A 16986-nucleotide genomic window follows, 5' to 3' on the forward strand; every position below is an offset into this window, starting at 1 on the left:
CAGTGTGTTCATGGGAATTTTCAGCGTGTAAAATTAGTCTTACCGTCTCTATGTGTCTTTATATTATGCAGATTTGTAGCTTCACCTTCATGCAAATTTGCTTATCTAATGTAGTCTTTTGCCTTTTCAAGATATGCAGCAAGGATATCGATGTTCCGTACTTTATGTATTTTTTAAAAGACGCCTCGACATGATGTAAATCATACAAGATTAACAAAGAAATGATAATAAGCTCACCCGACATAGTAACATTGATGCCATTTCGAAGTGACACACGAGCCGGTGATGCAGAATCCTCACTGGTAAGCAGATGATCATCTGGACCTGTCATTACAAAATAAACACATTAAGTACAGTAACCTTACTTAAGTATTAATGAACGATATATGTTATATCATGTTATGATAAAGGTTTCATTTACAGCACATAAACACTAACAAAGTCCATGAAGCCATATGCGAGCTTTCGATTGCATTTTATGCTGATTCAGACAGGAAATAAAAACGATAATTGGGGCGCAATGATAATAAGCTCGCTTCAGCTTGATCTAGGCGTCCACTTTTTAAGACAAGCGCAACTTACGCATGAAGCACAGGGGCGTAAGATCCACAGGATTTTCCCTGTGAGACTTGGACACTCCGTACAAGGTCTGGCTCACACACCGACCCGGCTCCATCCTGAACAGGGATCCTGAATCATCCTCCTCCTCTTCCCCGCTTGTGTTGTTTGACGGAGAAGGGCGGAAACTGTTCTTGGCGTAGTCCCTGACTGTGATGTTGGTAATGAACCCGTTCATCTCCACGCGGCCGTGGACTATGGCCACTTGCGTCACGTTGGGGTTGGCCACTATCACCTTGGGCAAAATGTCGCCTGCTCCTCTGCGGGTGCCGATTGACCATTCTGTGAGGACGAAAGTGAGAATTTTGTTTTTATGTATTACCAAAATTAAGCATTCTCTGAGGGATGAAACTGTGGACTTCTTAGGCATTGACATTTGACCATTCTGGACTATGGCCACTTGCGTGACGAATTAGGGTTGGCCACTATCACCTTGGGCAAAATGTCGCCTGTTCCACTGCGCGTGCCGATTGACCATTCTGTGAGGACGACAGTGATGATTTAGTCTAAGGTATTACCAAACTGGGTATTTTCTGGGGAATGAATATGTGGACTTCTTAGGCATTGACATTTGACCATTCTGGACCTTGGCCACATGCTTTAGGGTTAGCCGTTATCACCTTGGGTGCCGATTGACCGTTCTATGAGAATGAAAGTGAGAATTTGTTTAGTTATTGCTAATTGACCTTTCTTCGAGGGATGGAAGTGTGGACTTCTTAGGGATTGGCTTTTTGCCGTTTGGCCATTCTGTGGGGATGAAGATTTTGTTGTTGTAAGTCATTGCTAATTGATCATTCTGTGTAGGCATTACCAATCAACCAGTCTGTGGGGATGAAAGTGAGAGCCCTGCCTATGCCGAACGTACTGAAAAAACTCATGATAAAATCCATCTTCCAGGCCTACGATGAAATTTCGAAAACATTATTTAACCGGCCACGAATGCACATATATTACTTACAAAATCTATATGCAAACTGCCAAATAAAGGTACATGTATTGAAAAAGTAGATATAACCATTGAGCTCGGGCCACCCTCACCGCAGGCGGAGTAAATTCCTCTTCTTGGCTGCGTTTACGTTACCCGTCCCCAAAATACGTACTCACCTACATACAAAATCTTCCTGTTAACAGGGGGAAGATTCACCACGAGGTTCTCACTGGGATCCAAAAAGGCAACAGGGATGCCTGAGATGTTCTTCACAGACGCCACTCCCTCGAAACTAGGTTCTGCAGTTTGACCTTCGTTTGACCTTCGCCTTCTGTTGCCCTGGATATTCTGCTGCTGGAAGAGGTCCGGAATTCCAGTGGACACTGTGAAACTGACGTTTGACGTTGTGGACAGTCCGGCAGCGTTGGTCACTCGCAGATTGGCGAAGTAGGTCGTCTCGTCCTGGAGAAGGTGGCTGAGGTTTTTGAGCACGTGAGATGTTGCGGCCCTGTTGAGGAGGAGCATTTCTATGTTATGAGGATTATTTTTCTCATGTGTGTGTAAAGCCCTGTCATGAGAGTGTAAATCCCTGTCGTGTGTGTGTAAAGCCTTCCAGAGACTGTAGATTAAAGCCTTGTCATGTGATTGTAAAACCATGTCGTGATAGTGTAAATGCCTGTAATGAGAGTGAAAATGTCTGTCGTGAGAGTGTAAATCAAATGCCTGCCATGAGAGTGTCAAGCCGGCCTGTCATTGTGTATTAAGCCTATCATGAGAGTGAAAAGCCCTATCATATATGAATAAAGCCTAGTTTTAAAACACGTTTTGCTATTTGCGTTGCTGGTGAACTCAATGCACTAAACTCCAGGTTAGGTTTCTTAAAGGGAAGTTCTGTTCTTTTGTTCTCGATAACTGACCTGATTTCAATGGGGTCAAGTTATTTGTAATATAACAGACAAGCTTTGAAAAAGTCACGGCTTTCTCTTCTTTTCCCTTAAACCATTTTGAATATACGTATTATATATGTCTCTCTCTCTCTCTCTCTCTCTCTCTCTCTCTCTCTCTCTCTCTCTCTCTCTCTCTGCTTACCATGTCTTTCTTTCAGCCCTAGCACTATTTATTGTGTTAAGTTTCATCTCCTGAACAAAACTTTCCAGTATCTCTCTCACAACACAAAGTCCTCACCTGCCAATCTCCAACAATGCCAGCACATCGTCGGCTCCTGGCTCGGATCCTAGGCTGACCCACTGCGCCACCACATCGGACACGCCCTCCGACACCGCCCACTGCATTCCCACTGTCTCGTTGGTACCTATGAACTCGGAGGGCTCCTGGTCCGAGTAGGACGGGTCGGTGGTCACCAAGCGGTCAACAGAGGGGGGAGAGGTGTCCACGGTCAGTGCGGGGGATTTGGACAGCGTTGTCTTCCCGCTGTGGGTGACGATCTTCACGTCGACATAGTACATGGGCAGGCGGAAAGCGTTGAGCTCAACCGCGGTGGAGTTGCTGACATCGTCTGAACCGTTGAAGTCTTCTGGGGAACTCGTTGTGAAAGACGACCCGTTTGAGGAATTAGCATTTTCTGACGCATCATCGGTAGACAGGGACTGTGCAGGCAGGCTTCCGTTCACAGCGTCTTTCCAAGCCTCTAAGCTCAAGTTGTTTAGAGCGAAGGGAAGAACGAGAAAGTCTTCAATGACAGAATCGTTAATGCAGGATACTGAGCAGATGCTGCTACACTCCGTTAGACACGGCAGGCAGAACCGCTTGACCAGACGGAAGGGGGACACGTTACCCGCGGCAGACATGCTGTTAGACACACCAGCCCAAACCTCGTAGACACCGCTTTTGCTGTCGTGGAAAGCTGCCCCGTAGGCACACAGGGGGCGGTCTGGCAGAGGAACCATCGCTGACGTCAGTTTGGCCACGGTATGGAAAGGGTTAAAGGGGTCTGTGACTGGCGGGAAATACCCATCCATGTTCCACGTATAAAAGCTTAGAGTGAACTCCGTTGGAAATGCAAAGCCGTCGACGGTGGATTTTGATTGTCCATCTACCAGGAGGTCTATTTGCCAGAAACCTTTGGCAGAACGTGTCAGTTGGAAAGTGTACTGGGTATTCGTTGAAACGGGGTCAGAATCCAAAGGTATTATTGACCGTTTTAGCTTGGAATTATCCTGAACCCAGAACATCAGCTTCGTCGTACTTTCTATTTCCAAAACAGAAATCCCAAAGCCGTACCCATCGCCCGAAGGCAATTCCTCCATGGTAGTGTTCTGGTCACACATGTCGACATTGATTTGACAACCGCCAATGTTGCCATCCTTTGTCAAAGCTTCGTTGATGGCGTGGAACGGCGGCAGCCAATTTGGTGAGCCCATCGTTAGTCCCGTCAAGATGTTAACACCAGTAGCAGGCGTCAGTCGGAATGAGTACATCCCTTCGGTCAAAGTCAGATTGCTATGTTTAACAGCTGCTTTTTCTAGACTAATAAGACGAGCGCTGTGCTGAACAGTTAACAAAATCTGCGAGTTTTCGACGACGGATTTGTTCTGGGAGAATGATCCAGTCAGAGCAGTCCAGGCTTGTTCGTTTTCTGCGGAGACTAGGCTCCTCTCAGTGTCACAGGCTGTGTCGGAGCCAACAGGGAGGATAGCGATAGTGCCATGAACTTGGTCTTGTTGGCTTTGGAAGAGAGACTCCTCTCCAGTCCAGCTGTCCCCTAGCTTGACCGTCCCTGGCGAAGGCTGAGACAGTGCGAGAAGCAAAGGCTTGGTGCTGGCGTTGGTTTCCAGCCCCGCTCCGTTGAAGACTGTGGCTCGTAGCACGTATGCAACGCCTTCTTGAAGGTCCAGCCCTCTCAGTGTCACTCTCAGTTCATTCTCTGCTGTAACCGTGTCAATAACCACTCCTTCTTGTGTGTCAGGATTCCCACAGTTATCGCTTTGAATCAGATCCACCCTAACAACCGCGATGCTGCTTTCGGGGTCAGCAAAAGTCCCAAGATCAACAGCGACAGTTTCTGTGGACTGAAGGTAGACAGCGGGACCCGAATCATACCCGTCCATGGCCAGTGTACCCGTCACAGGGCGGGTAGTGTCCACCAAGATGGGAAGGCTGACAACCGCCGAGCATCTGGACAGCAAGTCCTCTGCCAGCAGCGTGACGAAGTACGTGTCGTTGTGACGAAGGCTCAAGCCTTCCACGCTGAACGCGTCAGGAGAGTCTGCGACTTGAAGTTCCTTGACGTCAAGCACTGACTGTGAGGTCAAGAACTCCTCACAGTCTCTGGAACTGTTGCCCCAATCTGGCTCCCCAGAACTGACCCCCACGTGGTACCTCATGTTCCCCATGTCGGACTCGAACCCCTCCCAGGCTACTCTGATTCTTGTCGTGTCGCTTTGGTAAGGATCCACGTCTACTCTGCCTGGCGTGATGTCATCGGAGTAGCCAGCTTTGACGCCGTCGGAATAGCCCTCGGAAAACGTCCCGGCAAGACTGTGCGCCCTGACGGTGACGTAGTAGGTGACGTTTTTGGCTTGGAGGTTCAGGCCGGTGAAAGTGTGGGTGTTGGATAATCCTACGTCAACAAAGCGATGGACGTTTGTCTGTGTGTCTTGCCTCAGTGGGTCCGTACCAAGTGCAACTTCGTACCTGTGGAAATGAAGATGGAACAAGAACTAACGATACAGATAAATCAAAAGTAATCACTGCACCGACGACTGAGGATTTCTACAGAAATATGGAAGTGCTACGTTTGATAGTCACACAATTACATCAAATCACTTCAAACAAACCCCAACTAGATGTGCTCCCGACACCCTCTTTCATCGCATTGCATCACTCTGCCTAAATCTTCTTCACGCACTCTTCCTCTACACCCATCTCTCCACCCTTACCTGACAACTCGTTCTGAAGGCAAGGCAGAACGGGAATCCCCGAAATCGTCCCAGGATGCATCGATCTCATTAAGAGACTGCTGGAAGTCCACGTCCATACCATCAGCAAAACCCTCCCACACAGACGCTGTAGTGGGAATTCCCGCAGACACCGTCACTCCATCCGAAAAGGCAGTGAATGTGCGATTCAGCGCGTCCGTGATCCTAACATGACTGACGTAAGTCTTCGTGTTGACCAGGGAAACTGTGTCGTCATAGAAACGACGTCTGCTGTCCGGGAGGGTGGTGAAGGGCATGATCACTCGGCCACTGCCCAGCTCCGTGACCGACCATTCGGCCGAGAGGATCGGACACGGGTCAGCGAACCTCCAGTGACCTTGGATGATGTTGCGGTCGGCTTGGCCATCGGCATCGTGAGGCCCGGGCCCGTCGTGAACCTGTGTGCACACAATGTTCAGTTACTTGCTTTAAGTAGGAACATGCCGGAGATGATTTCACAAAAGGTGAGAGGACATAAAGACACAAAGAGCGCAATTAAGTTAAAGCCGAACATCCGTCTCCAGGAGACGAAGCCTTGAGTAGAAGGCCACCGAGCAAAATTATTGACTGTGTTGCCAGCACGAGAAACTAAAGCTACAATTGCCGCCCACCGACGTTGGGCTTTAAGCGCAGTGGAAAGCTTTCTCTCTGTCTGTCCGTCTGTCTCTCACTCTGTGTCTTTCTGTTTCTGTCTCTGTCTGTCTGTCCGTCTGTCTCTCACTCTGTGTCTTTCTGTTTCTGTCTCTGTCTGTCTGTCCGTCTGTCTCTCACTCTGTGTGTTTCTGTCTCTGTCTGTCTGTCTGTCTGTCTGTCTCTCACTCTGTGTCTTTCTGTGTCTGTCTGTCCGTCTGTCTCTCACTCTGTGTGTTTCTGTCTCTGTCTGTCTGTCTGTCTGTCTCTCACTCTGTGTGTTTCTGTCTCTGTCTGTCTGTCCGTCTGTCTCTCACTCTGTGTGTTTCTGTCTCTCTCTGTCTGTCCGTCTGTCTCTCACTCTGTGTGTTTCTGTCTGTCTCTGTCTGTCCGTCTGTCTCTCACTCTGTGTGTTTCTGTCTCTGTCTGTCTGTCCGTCTGTCTCTCACTCTGTGTGTTTCTGTCTGTCTGTCCGTCTGTCTCTCACTCTGTCTTTCTGTCTCTCTCTGTCTGTCCGTCTGTCTCTCACTCTGTGTGTTTCTGTTTCTGTCTGTCTGTCCGTCTGTCTCTCACTCTGTGTGTTTCTGTCTCTCTCTGTCGGTCCGTCTGTCTCTCACTCTGTGTGTTTCTGTCTGTCTGTCTGTCCGTCTGTCTCTCACTCTGTGTGTTTCTGTCTCTCTCTGTCTGTCCGTCTGTCTCTCACTCTGTGTGTTTCTGTCTGTCTGTCTGTCCGTCTGTCTCTCACTCTGTGTGTTTCTGTCTCTGTCTGTCCGTCTGTCTGTCTCTCACTCTGTGTGTTTCTGTCTCTCTCTGTCTGTCCGTCTGTCTCTCACTCTGTGTGTTTCTGTCTCTCTCTGTCTGTCCGTCTGTCTCTCACTCTGTGTCTTTCTGTCTGTGTCTTTCTGTTTCTGTCTCTGTCTGTCTGTCCGTCTGTCTCTCACTCTGTGTGTTTCTGTCTGTCTCTGTCTGTCTGTCCGTCTGTCTCTCACTCTGTGTGTTTCTGTCTCTGTCTGTCTGTCCGTCTGTCTCTCACTCTGTGTCTTTCTGTTTCTGTCTCTCTCTGTCTGTCCGTCTGTCTCTCACTCTGTGTGTTTCTGTCTCTGTCTGTCTGTCTGTCTGTCTGTCTCTCACTCTGTGTGTTTCTGTCTGTCTCTGTCTGTCGGTCTGTCTCTCACTCTGTGTCTTTCTGTTTCTGTCTGTCTGTCCGTCTGTCTCTCACTCTGTGTGTTTCTGTCTCTCTCTGTCTGTCCGTCTGTCTCTCACTCTGTGTGTTTCTGTCTCTGTCTGTCTGTCCGTCTGTCTCTCACTCTGTGTGTTTCTGTCTGTCTGTCTGTCCGTCTGTCTCTCACTCTGTGTGTTTCTGTCTGTCTCTGTCTGTCCGTCTGTCTCTCACTCTGTGTGTTTCTGTCTGTCTGTCTGTCCGTCTGTCTCTCACTCTGTGTGTTTCTGTCTCTGTCTGTCCGTCTGTCTGTTTCTCACTCTGTGTGTTTCTGTCTCTCTCTGTCTGTCCGTCTGTCTCTCACTCTGTGTGTTTCTGTTTCTGTCTGTCTGTCTCTCACTCTGTGTCTTTCTGTGTCTGTCTGTCCGTCTGTCTCTCACTCTGTGTCTTTCTGTTTCTGTCTGTCTGTCTGTCTGTCTCTCACTCTGTGTGTTTCTGTTTCTGTCTCTCTGTCTCTCACTCTGTGTCTTTCTGTGTCTGTCTCTGTCTGTCTGTCTGTCTCTCACTCTGTGTGTTTCTGTCTCTGTCTGTCTGTCCGTCTGCCTCTCACTCTGTGTGTTTCTGTTTCTGTCTGTCTGTCCGTCTGTCTCTCACTCTGTGTGTTTCTGTCTCTGTCTGTTCGTCTGTCTCTCACTCTGTGTGTTTCTGTCTCTGTCTGTCTGTCCGTCTGTCTCTCACTCTGTGTGTTTCTGTCTCTCTCTGTCTGTCCGTCTGTCTCTCACTCTGTGTCTTTCTGTCTCTCTCTGTCTGTCTGTCCGTCTGTCTCTCACTCTGTGTGTTTCTGTCTGTCTCTGTCTGTCTGTCCGTCTGTCTCTCACTCTGTGTCTTTCTGTCTCTGTCTGTCTGTCCGTCTGCCTCTCACTCTGTGTGTTTCTGTTTCTGTCTGTCTGTCCGTCTGTCTCTCACTCTGTGTCTTTCTGTTTCTGTCTGTCTGTCCGTCTGTCTCTCACTCTGTGTCTTTCTGTCTCTCTCTGTCTGTCCGTCTGTCTCTCACTCTGTGTGTTTCTGTCTCTGTCTGTCTGTCCGTCTGTCTCTCACTCTGTGTGTTTCTGTCTCTGTCTGTCTGTCCGTCTGTCTCTCACTCTGTGTGTTTCTGTCTCTCTCTGTCTGTCCGTCTGTCTCTCACTCTGTGTGTTTCTGTCTGTCTCTGTCTGTCCGTCTGTCTCTCACTCTGTGTGTTTCTGTCTCTGTCTGTCTGTCCGTCTGTCTCTCACTCTGTGTGTTTCTGTCTGTCTCTGTCTGTCTGTCCGTCTGTCTCTCACTCTGTGTGTTTCTGTCTCTGTCTGTCTGTCCGTCTGTCTCTCACTCTGTGTGTTTCTGTCTCTGTCTGTCTGTCCGTCTGTCTCTCACTCTGTGTCTTTCTGTTTCTGTCTCTCTCTGTCTGTCCGTCTGTCTCTCACTCTGTGTGTTTCTGTCTCTGTCTGTCTGTCCGTCTGTCTCTCACTCTGTGTGTTTCTGTCTGTCTCTGTCTGTCGGTCTGTCTCTCTCTCTCTTTCTTTCTGTTTCTGTCTGTCTGTCCGTCTGTCTCTCACTCTGTGTGTTTCTGTCTCTCTCTGTCGGTCCGTCTGTCTCTCACTCTGTGTGTTTCTGTCTCTGTCTGTCTGTCCGTCTGTCTCTCACTCTGTGTGTTTCTGTCTGTCTGTCTGTCCGTCTGTCTCTCACTCTGTGTGTTTCTGTCTGTCTCTGTCTGTCCGTCTGTCTCTCACTCTGTGTGTTTCTGTCTGTCTGTCTGTCCGTCTGTCTCTCACTCTGTGTGTTTCTGTCTCTGTCTGTCCGTCTGTCTGTCTCTCACTCTGTGTGTTTCTGTCTCTCTCTGTCTGTCGGTCTGTCTCTCACTCTGTGTGTGTCTGTCTGTCTGTCCGTCTGTCTGTCTCTCACTCTGTGTCTTTCTGTTTCTGTCTCTCTGTCTGTCTGTCCGTATGTCTCTCACTCTGTGTCTTTCTGTTTCTGTCTCTGTCTGTCCGTCTGTCTCTCACTCTGTGTGTTTCTGTCTCTGTCAGTCTGTCTCTCACTCTGTGTCTTTCTGTTTCTGTCTCTGTCTGTCTGTCAGTCTGTCTCTCACTCTGTGTGTTTCTGTCTCTGTCTGTCTGTTCGTCTGTCTCTCACTCTGTGTGTTTCTGTCTCTGTCTGTCTGTCCGTCTGTCTCTCACTCTGTGTGTTTCTGTCTCTGTCTGTCTGTCCGTCTGTCTCTCACTCTGTGTGTTTCTGTCTGTCTCTGTCTGTCCGTCTGTCTCTCACTCTGTGTGTTTCTGTCTCTGTCTGTCTGCCTGTCTGCCTGTCTGCCTGCCTGCCTGCCTGCCTGCCTGCCTGCCTGCCTGTATGTCTGCCTGCCTGTCTGTCTCTCTCTGTGTCTCTCTGTGTGTGTCTCTCTCTCTCTCTCTCTCTCTCTCTCTCTCTCTCTCTCTCTCTCTCTCTCTCTTGTGCTTTATAAAATAAACATGTTTCGATTTAAGGCCAAGTAACAACACAGAGTTTTGCCTCTCAGTGTCTCACTCCGATTTTCCGTGTTTTTAAACCACACAGATAAACGCTCATTGTTATGACGTTGTAAAGACATATTACTATTAGCTGAACACAATGTAGGTCTAGAGTTTCAAAACTGTTTCACCACATACCCATATCGGTTGAAGAGACGTTAAAAACAACAACCACTAACCTCAAGCCATGGGTCCGAGCTAACAGCCACACTCTCTGACATGACGACAGTGTACAGCCCCACGTCATTGGTCACTTTAGCTGTGACGTAGACAGTTGAACCTGGTGTCAGGTCAAGGCCACCTTTGGCGTAGACTCCGTCAACCATTGTGTAAGGCAGAAACGCGTGGATGTCAGAAGTACCTCTTGAAGTTCCCAGAGCTATCTCCACACTGAAAAAGAGCAACGAGTATGCTTAGACACAGACTTTCAAAACACTGGAGACTCGCTCAAGAGGACAAACTAGCATTTGGAACCCCAAATTTAGCAATCAATCAAACAAACAAACAAACAAACAAACAATCCACTCAGCACAGAAAGTTGCCACGCTGTGGAATGTTGGTATGTTCCTTAATGGAAAAATGTGACCCTCCACCACGAAATGAGTCGCATGTCACCTCGCGCGGTTCTGCGCTAGGCTTAATATATAAGTCCGGGGAGTTTCTGGTAACAGTGTGAGGGTCACCTTAGTCACAGGCTTATAACTCAAACAGTTTTCGCTCTTTTCTAACACGGTTTTCGCCACTGGATAGAGCATAAAAAACTCTTTAGGAAAATGTAAAAATATGAAAATCATGCAAAGGTGACATGCGACTCATTCCGTGGTGGAGGGTCACAAATGCTCTTATCCAAGGCAAAAGCAGGGACGATTCTAAGGTTTTCTACAAAATGGTACGTGTGAAGAACACAGGCTGAAAGTACGTACTCCCTCGACCAGAAATATCTACACATGCTTACCTGAGTATACCGGACTCATCGTCACGGGCATCAATGAGATCAATCTCGATGAAATCCCGTGTAGGCTGACATCTCTGCTGTGCTCTTGACACGCCGGGAACGGGAGACGTCACAACGATGATGTTAGAGACTGAAGGCGGAGTGACGTCTCTTCTGACCAATGCTGATGTTGTTTCCTCCAAGCCAGCCGCGTTGGTCACCCTGGCGATGACGTAGAAGTCAAACAGTTCCTCAAAACCGTCAACCAGTATTACTCTGGAATCGAAGTGCCAACGGTAATCGTTCAAGTGCACGGCAGTCAGGTCGAGCAAGTCAGGGAATGCGGGACCGCTACCCAGGCCAAACTCTATCGTGTTCAGAGCGCTGTGGGGTTCCGCCACGGTCTGCCAGCTGCAGGTCACCAGCGAAGACTTTGCAGACACAACTTCCGTACACTGGAGGCCTTCCAGTGCAGGTCTTGTAATATCGAGCATCACAGTCGGCAGGAAAGCCTCCGCTTCGTTGCCAGCATTGTCCACAACCCAGAGAGTAGACAGGACAGATTCTCCCGACGCTGAAGCAAGCTGGACGGACCAGGGCTGTGAAGACACGGTAGGGACGTCAAGAGGCCGAGCAGCAGGGTTCAGAGGATGCAGGGTTAGCCGAGAGCCGTTGACACCCACAAGATCCTCCGCGCTCCATCCGACCTCCAGCCGGTCATCCACTGTCTGGTACACGACGTCCTGGGAGGTGAGAGGCTGCACGTTCAACATGGAGGAGGAAGGAGATGAAGAAGACGACCTGAAGAAGGACAGCCTAGGCGGAGTGGTGTCTATGGTGATCCCGTCAGAGCAGGACACGATGTAAGGCTCGTGACAAGCGTGGCCGGTCCTGGCGCGAACGACAGTGTAGTAAGTCTTCCCTTCTTCCAGCGTCACTTCCGCGTGAGCGCTTCCCGATCCCTCCACGTCGGGGTCGACGACCAGCCCAAAGTCAGAGAAGGGCAAGACGTCGGTCTCGCAGGGTGAGGATCCCACGCCCCACTCGTAGCTCTCTATGCCGCACGCCTCGCTGCTGAAGTTGGAGAAGAGGAGCGAGACGCCTGAGTTGTCGTTGGTGAGGTCTTGGTCCTCGCCTGTCGTTCCGTCCAGCACCTCCCCGGCCACGTTGCCTCGCAGCACCACGATGGGTCTAGACCTCGCCACTGGGGACCTGAGACCCGCTCCGTTGACCGTCACCAGCAGTACCTCGTACACCACCTTGCTGTCCTCTGTCGACACCTGGAGGTCAGTCTCGTCCAGAACAGCCGTGGAACTGTGGAGATCATTCTCGTCCAGTGAAAGCACTTTGCCCGAGGATGTCAGGCAGTCAGAGTTGAGAAGCCCGACGCATAGCTGAACGTTGGCAAGACCGCTTTCATAATCGTGAGCCTTCCAAGACACGGTAAGGGGTTCTCCTTCGATGTGTTCAACTTCTCCCTCTTCGTTTACCTCTTCTGGACTGCCGGGTGGGGATATGCGGATCTAGAAAATGGAATATAGAAAGTTTATAACTACGAATAAAGCTGGCAATATTAAAAATCGTACATAAGAATATGCAGTTTTCTTTTAAGTATTTCACGGAAGATAAGTGTACGTGGCTAACGTCACTGTATCATTCGCTCTCCCTGCAAACTTCTCCGATCTCTTTTATTGTGACCCACAAATCGTATTCGTTTATGTATACACACATCAATTTACTTGGTAACGTATTCACTATTGGTCCAACACCTTGTAGGGCTTACAACTAACAATAACGAACGAACCGCCCGGCTAACAAATTGATTTGCAAATGAAATAACTTCAGTGTCCATTAACAACAGCGTTCATCCTACCATTACCTAAATTTAGGTACCTATGACCCTCTTCAGCTATTCATATCCATTTCTTTCCTTGTCCATGGTTACTCACACTACCAAATAACCGTTTCAATTAAAATTCCATTTATTTTTAGTGTAGGCTACCATTAATTATTAAGAAAGGCGGCAAGCAGAAAGTGTTACCAACTTGTCCTTTTCGGTTGAAATTCCATCTCAAATCAGTGCAACATAACATATTTAAGGTAGCCATATTGCAAGCGTAAGATTCTGCCGACTCACCTTTTCTACGACGGGCGGAGTGGTATCTATGGTAACCCTTTGGGATCTGGCAGTCGCGGACATCTTGGCACGGTTGACAGCCGTCACTTGCAGAACGTACGAGGCTCCATTCACCAGGGACAGGCTCTGCAGCTGAAGGTCTTCTGTCGAGTTTTCTGCTGCTGGGTCGACCCTGATGACCTGATGATCTGCTCCCTTTGGCCAAAACAGTGTCTCTGCTCCTCGTAACCGTTGATAAACTGAGTATCGGTGTTCTTTAACCCAAGACTCGCTGTCCCGAAATTCCCAGACAAAGTCTAAAGATGTGGCGTCGTTTTGGAAAGCTGACATGTGGGCCGTTCCGATGCGGATGAGTTCTGGAGGTGTGTGGTCCACGGTCTGTCCGTCTGACGTCACTTTGACGTCACTGCCTGCTTTGTTGAATGACGTCACTTCCACGTGAGCTGTGTCGCCGTGTTTCAGCGACAAGGAATGATCCACGAACTGTTCGTCGTGAATGTCTGAATCAGTGTGTTTCAGGACGTCGTTGACGAAGACAGACAAGGTGTAGGAGTCTATGCCAGTCTCAGGGTCACTGAAGCCTTCCCATGCCGCAGCTATGCTGGCAGCCTCTGACGTATAATCTACGTCATTGTTGATGTCGTCACCGTCGACTACCCGACCAGCAATTGGTGGAGTCAGGTCTACCAGCACTAAAAAGTAATAAAAGTAACAATTTCAATAATAACCTTCAATATTCCAAATTAGATTTACCTCCGATTATAGCTCTCAACTGCTGCGTAGATGAACTTAGGATCCAGTGACCGCTGAAATAACACACTATCTAAAAGGCCTAATTAAAAAAAACCAATGAAACCTCTTAAAAATGCTTAACACCAACAAAGTGTTAAGCTTTTAACAACTACTTCCCAAACACAGACAGACACAGACACACAGACACACGCGACAAAAAACCAAAAAACAAACAAACAACCTTTATAAATACATTTAACCTACCACCGTCACTGGAAACATTGACAGACTTTTGGTTCAGGGCGTTGTTGAAGGCGACGATGGTGGAGAAGTAGCGGACGTTGTGGACAAGGGTCAGGTCGGTCACGCACGTGTGACGGTCAGTTCTGGACAGTCTGGTGAAGGACACCACATTGTCCGCTCCAGGTGTGCGGCCCACTCCCCAAAGGTAGCTGTGTGTGTGTGATAAAAGAAAACCGGTAAATGTACTGATTTCAAATAGGAGACTGCTGACCGTTTCTTGAGGTAACTGCGTTTTCATGTGCGTTTGGAAAAACAGCAACTAAGAGATATACATTCTTGTCAAACCTCGTGCATAATCATATTTTGGATTATGTATTCTGGACAAAGAAATATTCAAGCAAAGAAAAAAACCGAACAAACACATTTTGAAAATAAAAAAATAAAACAAAATTCTTTTCTTCCGTTTACTCCCTCCAAACGTCAATAGAGCAAACTTAGTTCCAATCATTCTAAAATTACTTTTGAATGCGAATAAGGGACTGTTAAACCTTACAGTCTATCCACTGGAAAATGGGTATATCCATCCCTCCAAACTTATCTTTGAATGTTGGACAGATGATCATCCAATCCGATCACAGCAACGTTGGTATCTATCACTAAAAACTTACCGTACTTGTAAAATATTGGACTTTAGATCCTCAAAATCGATCAACCTGTGACCTCTGAATAGGAGACTGTAAATCCTAAAAGACTCTTGTCCCTTCATCATTCAAAACTAAGCTGTGATTGTGGGACTGTGACTTTTCCGAATCTCACCACTACAAAGCTGGCATGCGTCAATTAAAATTAAACACGTGAATGTTGGACTATGGATCCTCTAAGTCTCTCCATAGCAAAGTGGGTCTGCGTCATTTAAAAATTACCCGTGGGTGTGGGTCCTTAAATTCTTTCCATTGCAAATTGGGTCTCCATCAATTAAAATTTCCACGTGAATGTGAGACCGCGGATCTTTGAAGTCTGTGTTTCCATTATCTAAAACTTTTCTGTGAATTTGGGGCTGTGAATCCTCCAAATATATTCAAAACAAAGTTGTTCTCTGTCATTGAAAAATTACCCATTAATGTGAATATTGGACAGTAAATCTTTCAAGAAATTCAAAACAATGTGAGTCTGCGGATCCTCGAAGCCTCTCCACTGCAATTTCTCCATGGTAAAATCGGTCTCCATCAATCAAAACTTACCTGTGAATGTGGGACTGTGGGTCCTCAAAGTCTCTCCACTGGACACACAGGGCAGTAGCATTGGCCGTGCAGCACGTGTTGTGACCCAGTTTGTCTCCGTCCAGCACCTCTCCCGCCACTGGTGGACTGCTGTCCAACAATATGGGGACATTGCCACTGCCTGTCGCTGTCAGACCCACTGAGGAGGAGAGAGAGCGGAATATTCGTGTCATGCAAGTACTATTAAGGCATGTCGTTTGCCGTCAGCAGGGAGCCAAACGCCAACAAGTATTTCAAGTCGCCAAAATCTTTGCCGCCATTTTTACAGAGCTGTCGAATGTTCTCAATGCGGGCGATAGGATGGCTCCAAGAAGTGGCTGAAACTTTTGACAATAGCCTTACTCTTATGGTCTTTTGGGAAACTTGCTGCGCAGTAAATGAAGCCTAGCAACATCCATGCAGTGTTTTTAAACATTTATTTAACTTATTTATTCGAACTTAATTCATACAAAAATAAGGCAAGCTGAAGACTTTTAAGACAGAAAAAACATCCACAAATTAAGACAAATGTCAATAAACTGACTTGCTAAGTAACTTCACAGTTAAAGGTTGCAAGATACTGACACCATAAAACGCACTTCGAACAACTTTAAGCGTTTTATTATTCTGTCATCGAAAATATATTCGAGTTAAGATTTGCCTGCAAGCTGATTATCCGCATTCTGGGCTGTATAGATTCGGTGTAACTGATCTTCAAGAACTAAAAGCTAACAAGATACAAGTCACCAAAGATGAAATAGAAAGGGGCTAGCATAACGCAGCTAACCACATACTATCGAGTTATATCGCTAAATACCAACTACTTCAAACAAACACACATACCGTTGTCAGTGACCTTCAGACGAATCCAGGCCGCCACACCTGACCCTGTTTGAAATTCTTCGTCCAGCAAGAACGTGCTTCCTGCCTTTCCTCGGATCTCAAACGGCCGGTAACCCCGTATCATGACGTCATGTCGGGTCCTCCCCAGACCAAACTCCAACTTAGCGACGCCGGAAAGAGCGTCATCGACTTTGAAGTAGACTGCGAGAAGGCGGAAGCCGTCATCAAAAATGACGTCATCGACGCTTTCGATGACGGGAGGGCTGGTATCGACGAAGAAGGGGGTGGAGTGACAGACCGTTGTTACCAGGTCTCCTCCAAGTTTGATGTCGCTCACAGCCTGTGAAGAGGTTTGATGGTAATGCTTATTTTGTGAAGGGAGTGGCAAAGGAATCAATCTGTTTAAAGACGGCCAATAAACGATGTTGTCTTAAAAAGCAAAACACTACGCTTCTTTTAGTAATCAAGTAATGGCTGAAGTTACCACCATATACCACATTTTCCAAATGGTAGTTCTGTCTGTTAATGTTTCACATAACTGATAAGATGATGAGAGTGTGGTTGTATTATTTCCTTTTGCTTTCTGCGAATTTTACTACACATTTTATACTTATCTCGCGTTTGCTAAGCCGTACTGGAAGAAATGAAGATTAATTTAACTGTTTTGCATTGTACAGCATTGTATTGCACTGCATTCCATTGTATTGTATTATATTGCATTGTGTTTTATTGTATTGTATTATGTTTATTGCACTCTACTGTGTTTCATTGTATGCCATTATACTATACTGTACTTTACGTCATAGTGTTGTTCCATACCTTCACAGTGACGTAGTATGACCCATCCTCAAGTTCAAGGCCTTTGGCGATGCCCACGTTGGGCCAATCCAGAGGGTCGGAGAGAGTGGTGTGGGGGTCCATAAACCCACTTACGTCACTTCCGCAAGCAGTTGTTCCTACGGCCCACGTGTAACCACGGATACCACACTCACTGTCCTTGAACCCGTCCCAGTTCGCTGAAAACAAGG

At 47.5% G+C, this 16986-nt stretch overlaps 1 protein-coding gene across 3 annotated transcripts in view; it reads right to left on the reverse strand.

Annotated features, from left to right (window-relative positions):
- LOC138975527 (uncharacterized) overlaps window positions 1-16986 on the reverse strand; it is a 76539-nt gene that overhangs the window by 8521 nt on the left and 51032 nt on the right. For 2 of the 3 annotated variants that reach the window (XM_070348233.1, XM_070348234.1), the window contains 12 exons: window positions 16778-16974; window positions 15959-16298; window positions 15098-15275; window positions 13878-14065; window positions 12882-13573; window positions 10766-12267; window positions 9990-10200; window positions 5446-5882; window positions 2732-5200; window positions 1723-2054; window positions 583-900; window positions 238-324 (listed from right to left, as the gene is read on the reverse strand). In XM_070348233.1, the coding sequence (XP_070204334.1) occupies window positions 238-324; window positions 583-900; window positions 1723-2054; window positions 2732-5200; window positions 5446-5882; window positions 9990-10200; window positions 10766-12267; window positions 12882-13573; window positions 13878-14065; window positions 15098-15275; window positions 15959-16298; window positions 16778-16974 (6951 nt within the window). Of the gene's footprint in view, window positions 1-237; window positions 325-582; window positions 901-935; window positions 1098-1722; window positions 2055-2731; window positions 5201-5445; window positions 5883-9989; window positions 10201-10765; window positions 12268-12881; window positions 13574-13877; window positions 14066-15097; window positions 15276-15958; window positions 16299-16777; window positions 16975-16986 lie in introns of those variants that run through there. The other variant, XM_070348235.1, reaches the window with a different exon arrangement.

Source organism: Littorina saxatilis, linkage group LG9, assembly GCF_037325665.1.
Source record: "Littorina saxatilis isolate snail1 linkage group LG9, US_GU_Lsax_2.0, whole genome shotgun sequence".
Classification (NCBI taxonomy): Eukaryota; Metazoa; Mollusca; class Gastropoda; order Littorinimorpha; family Littorinidae; genus Littorina; species Littorina saxatilis.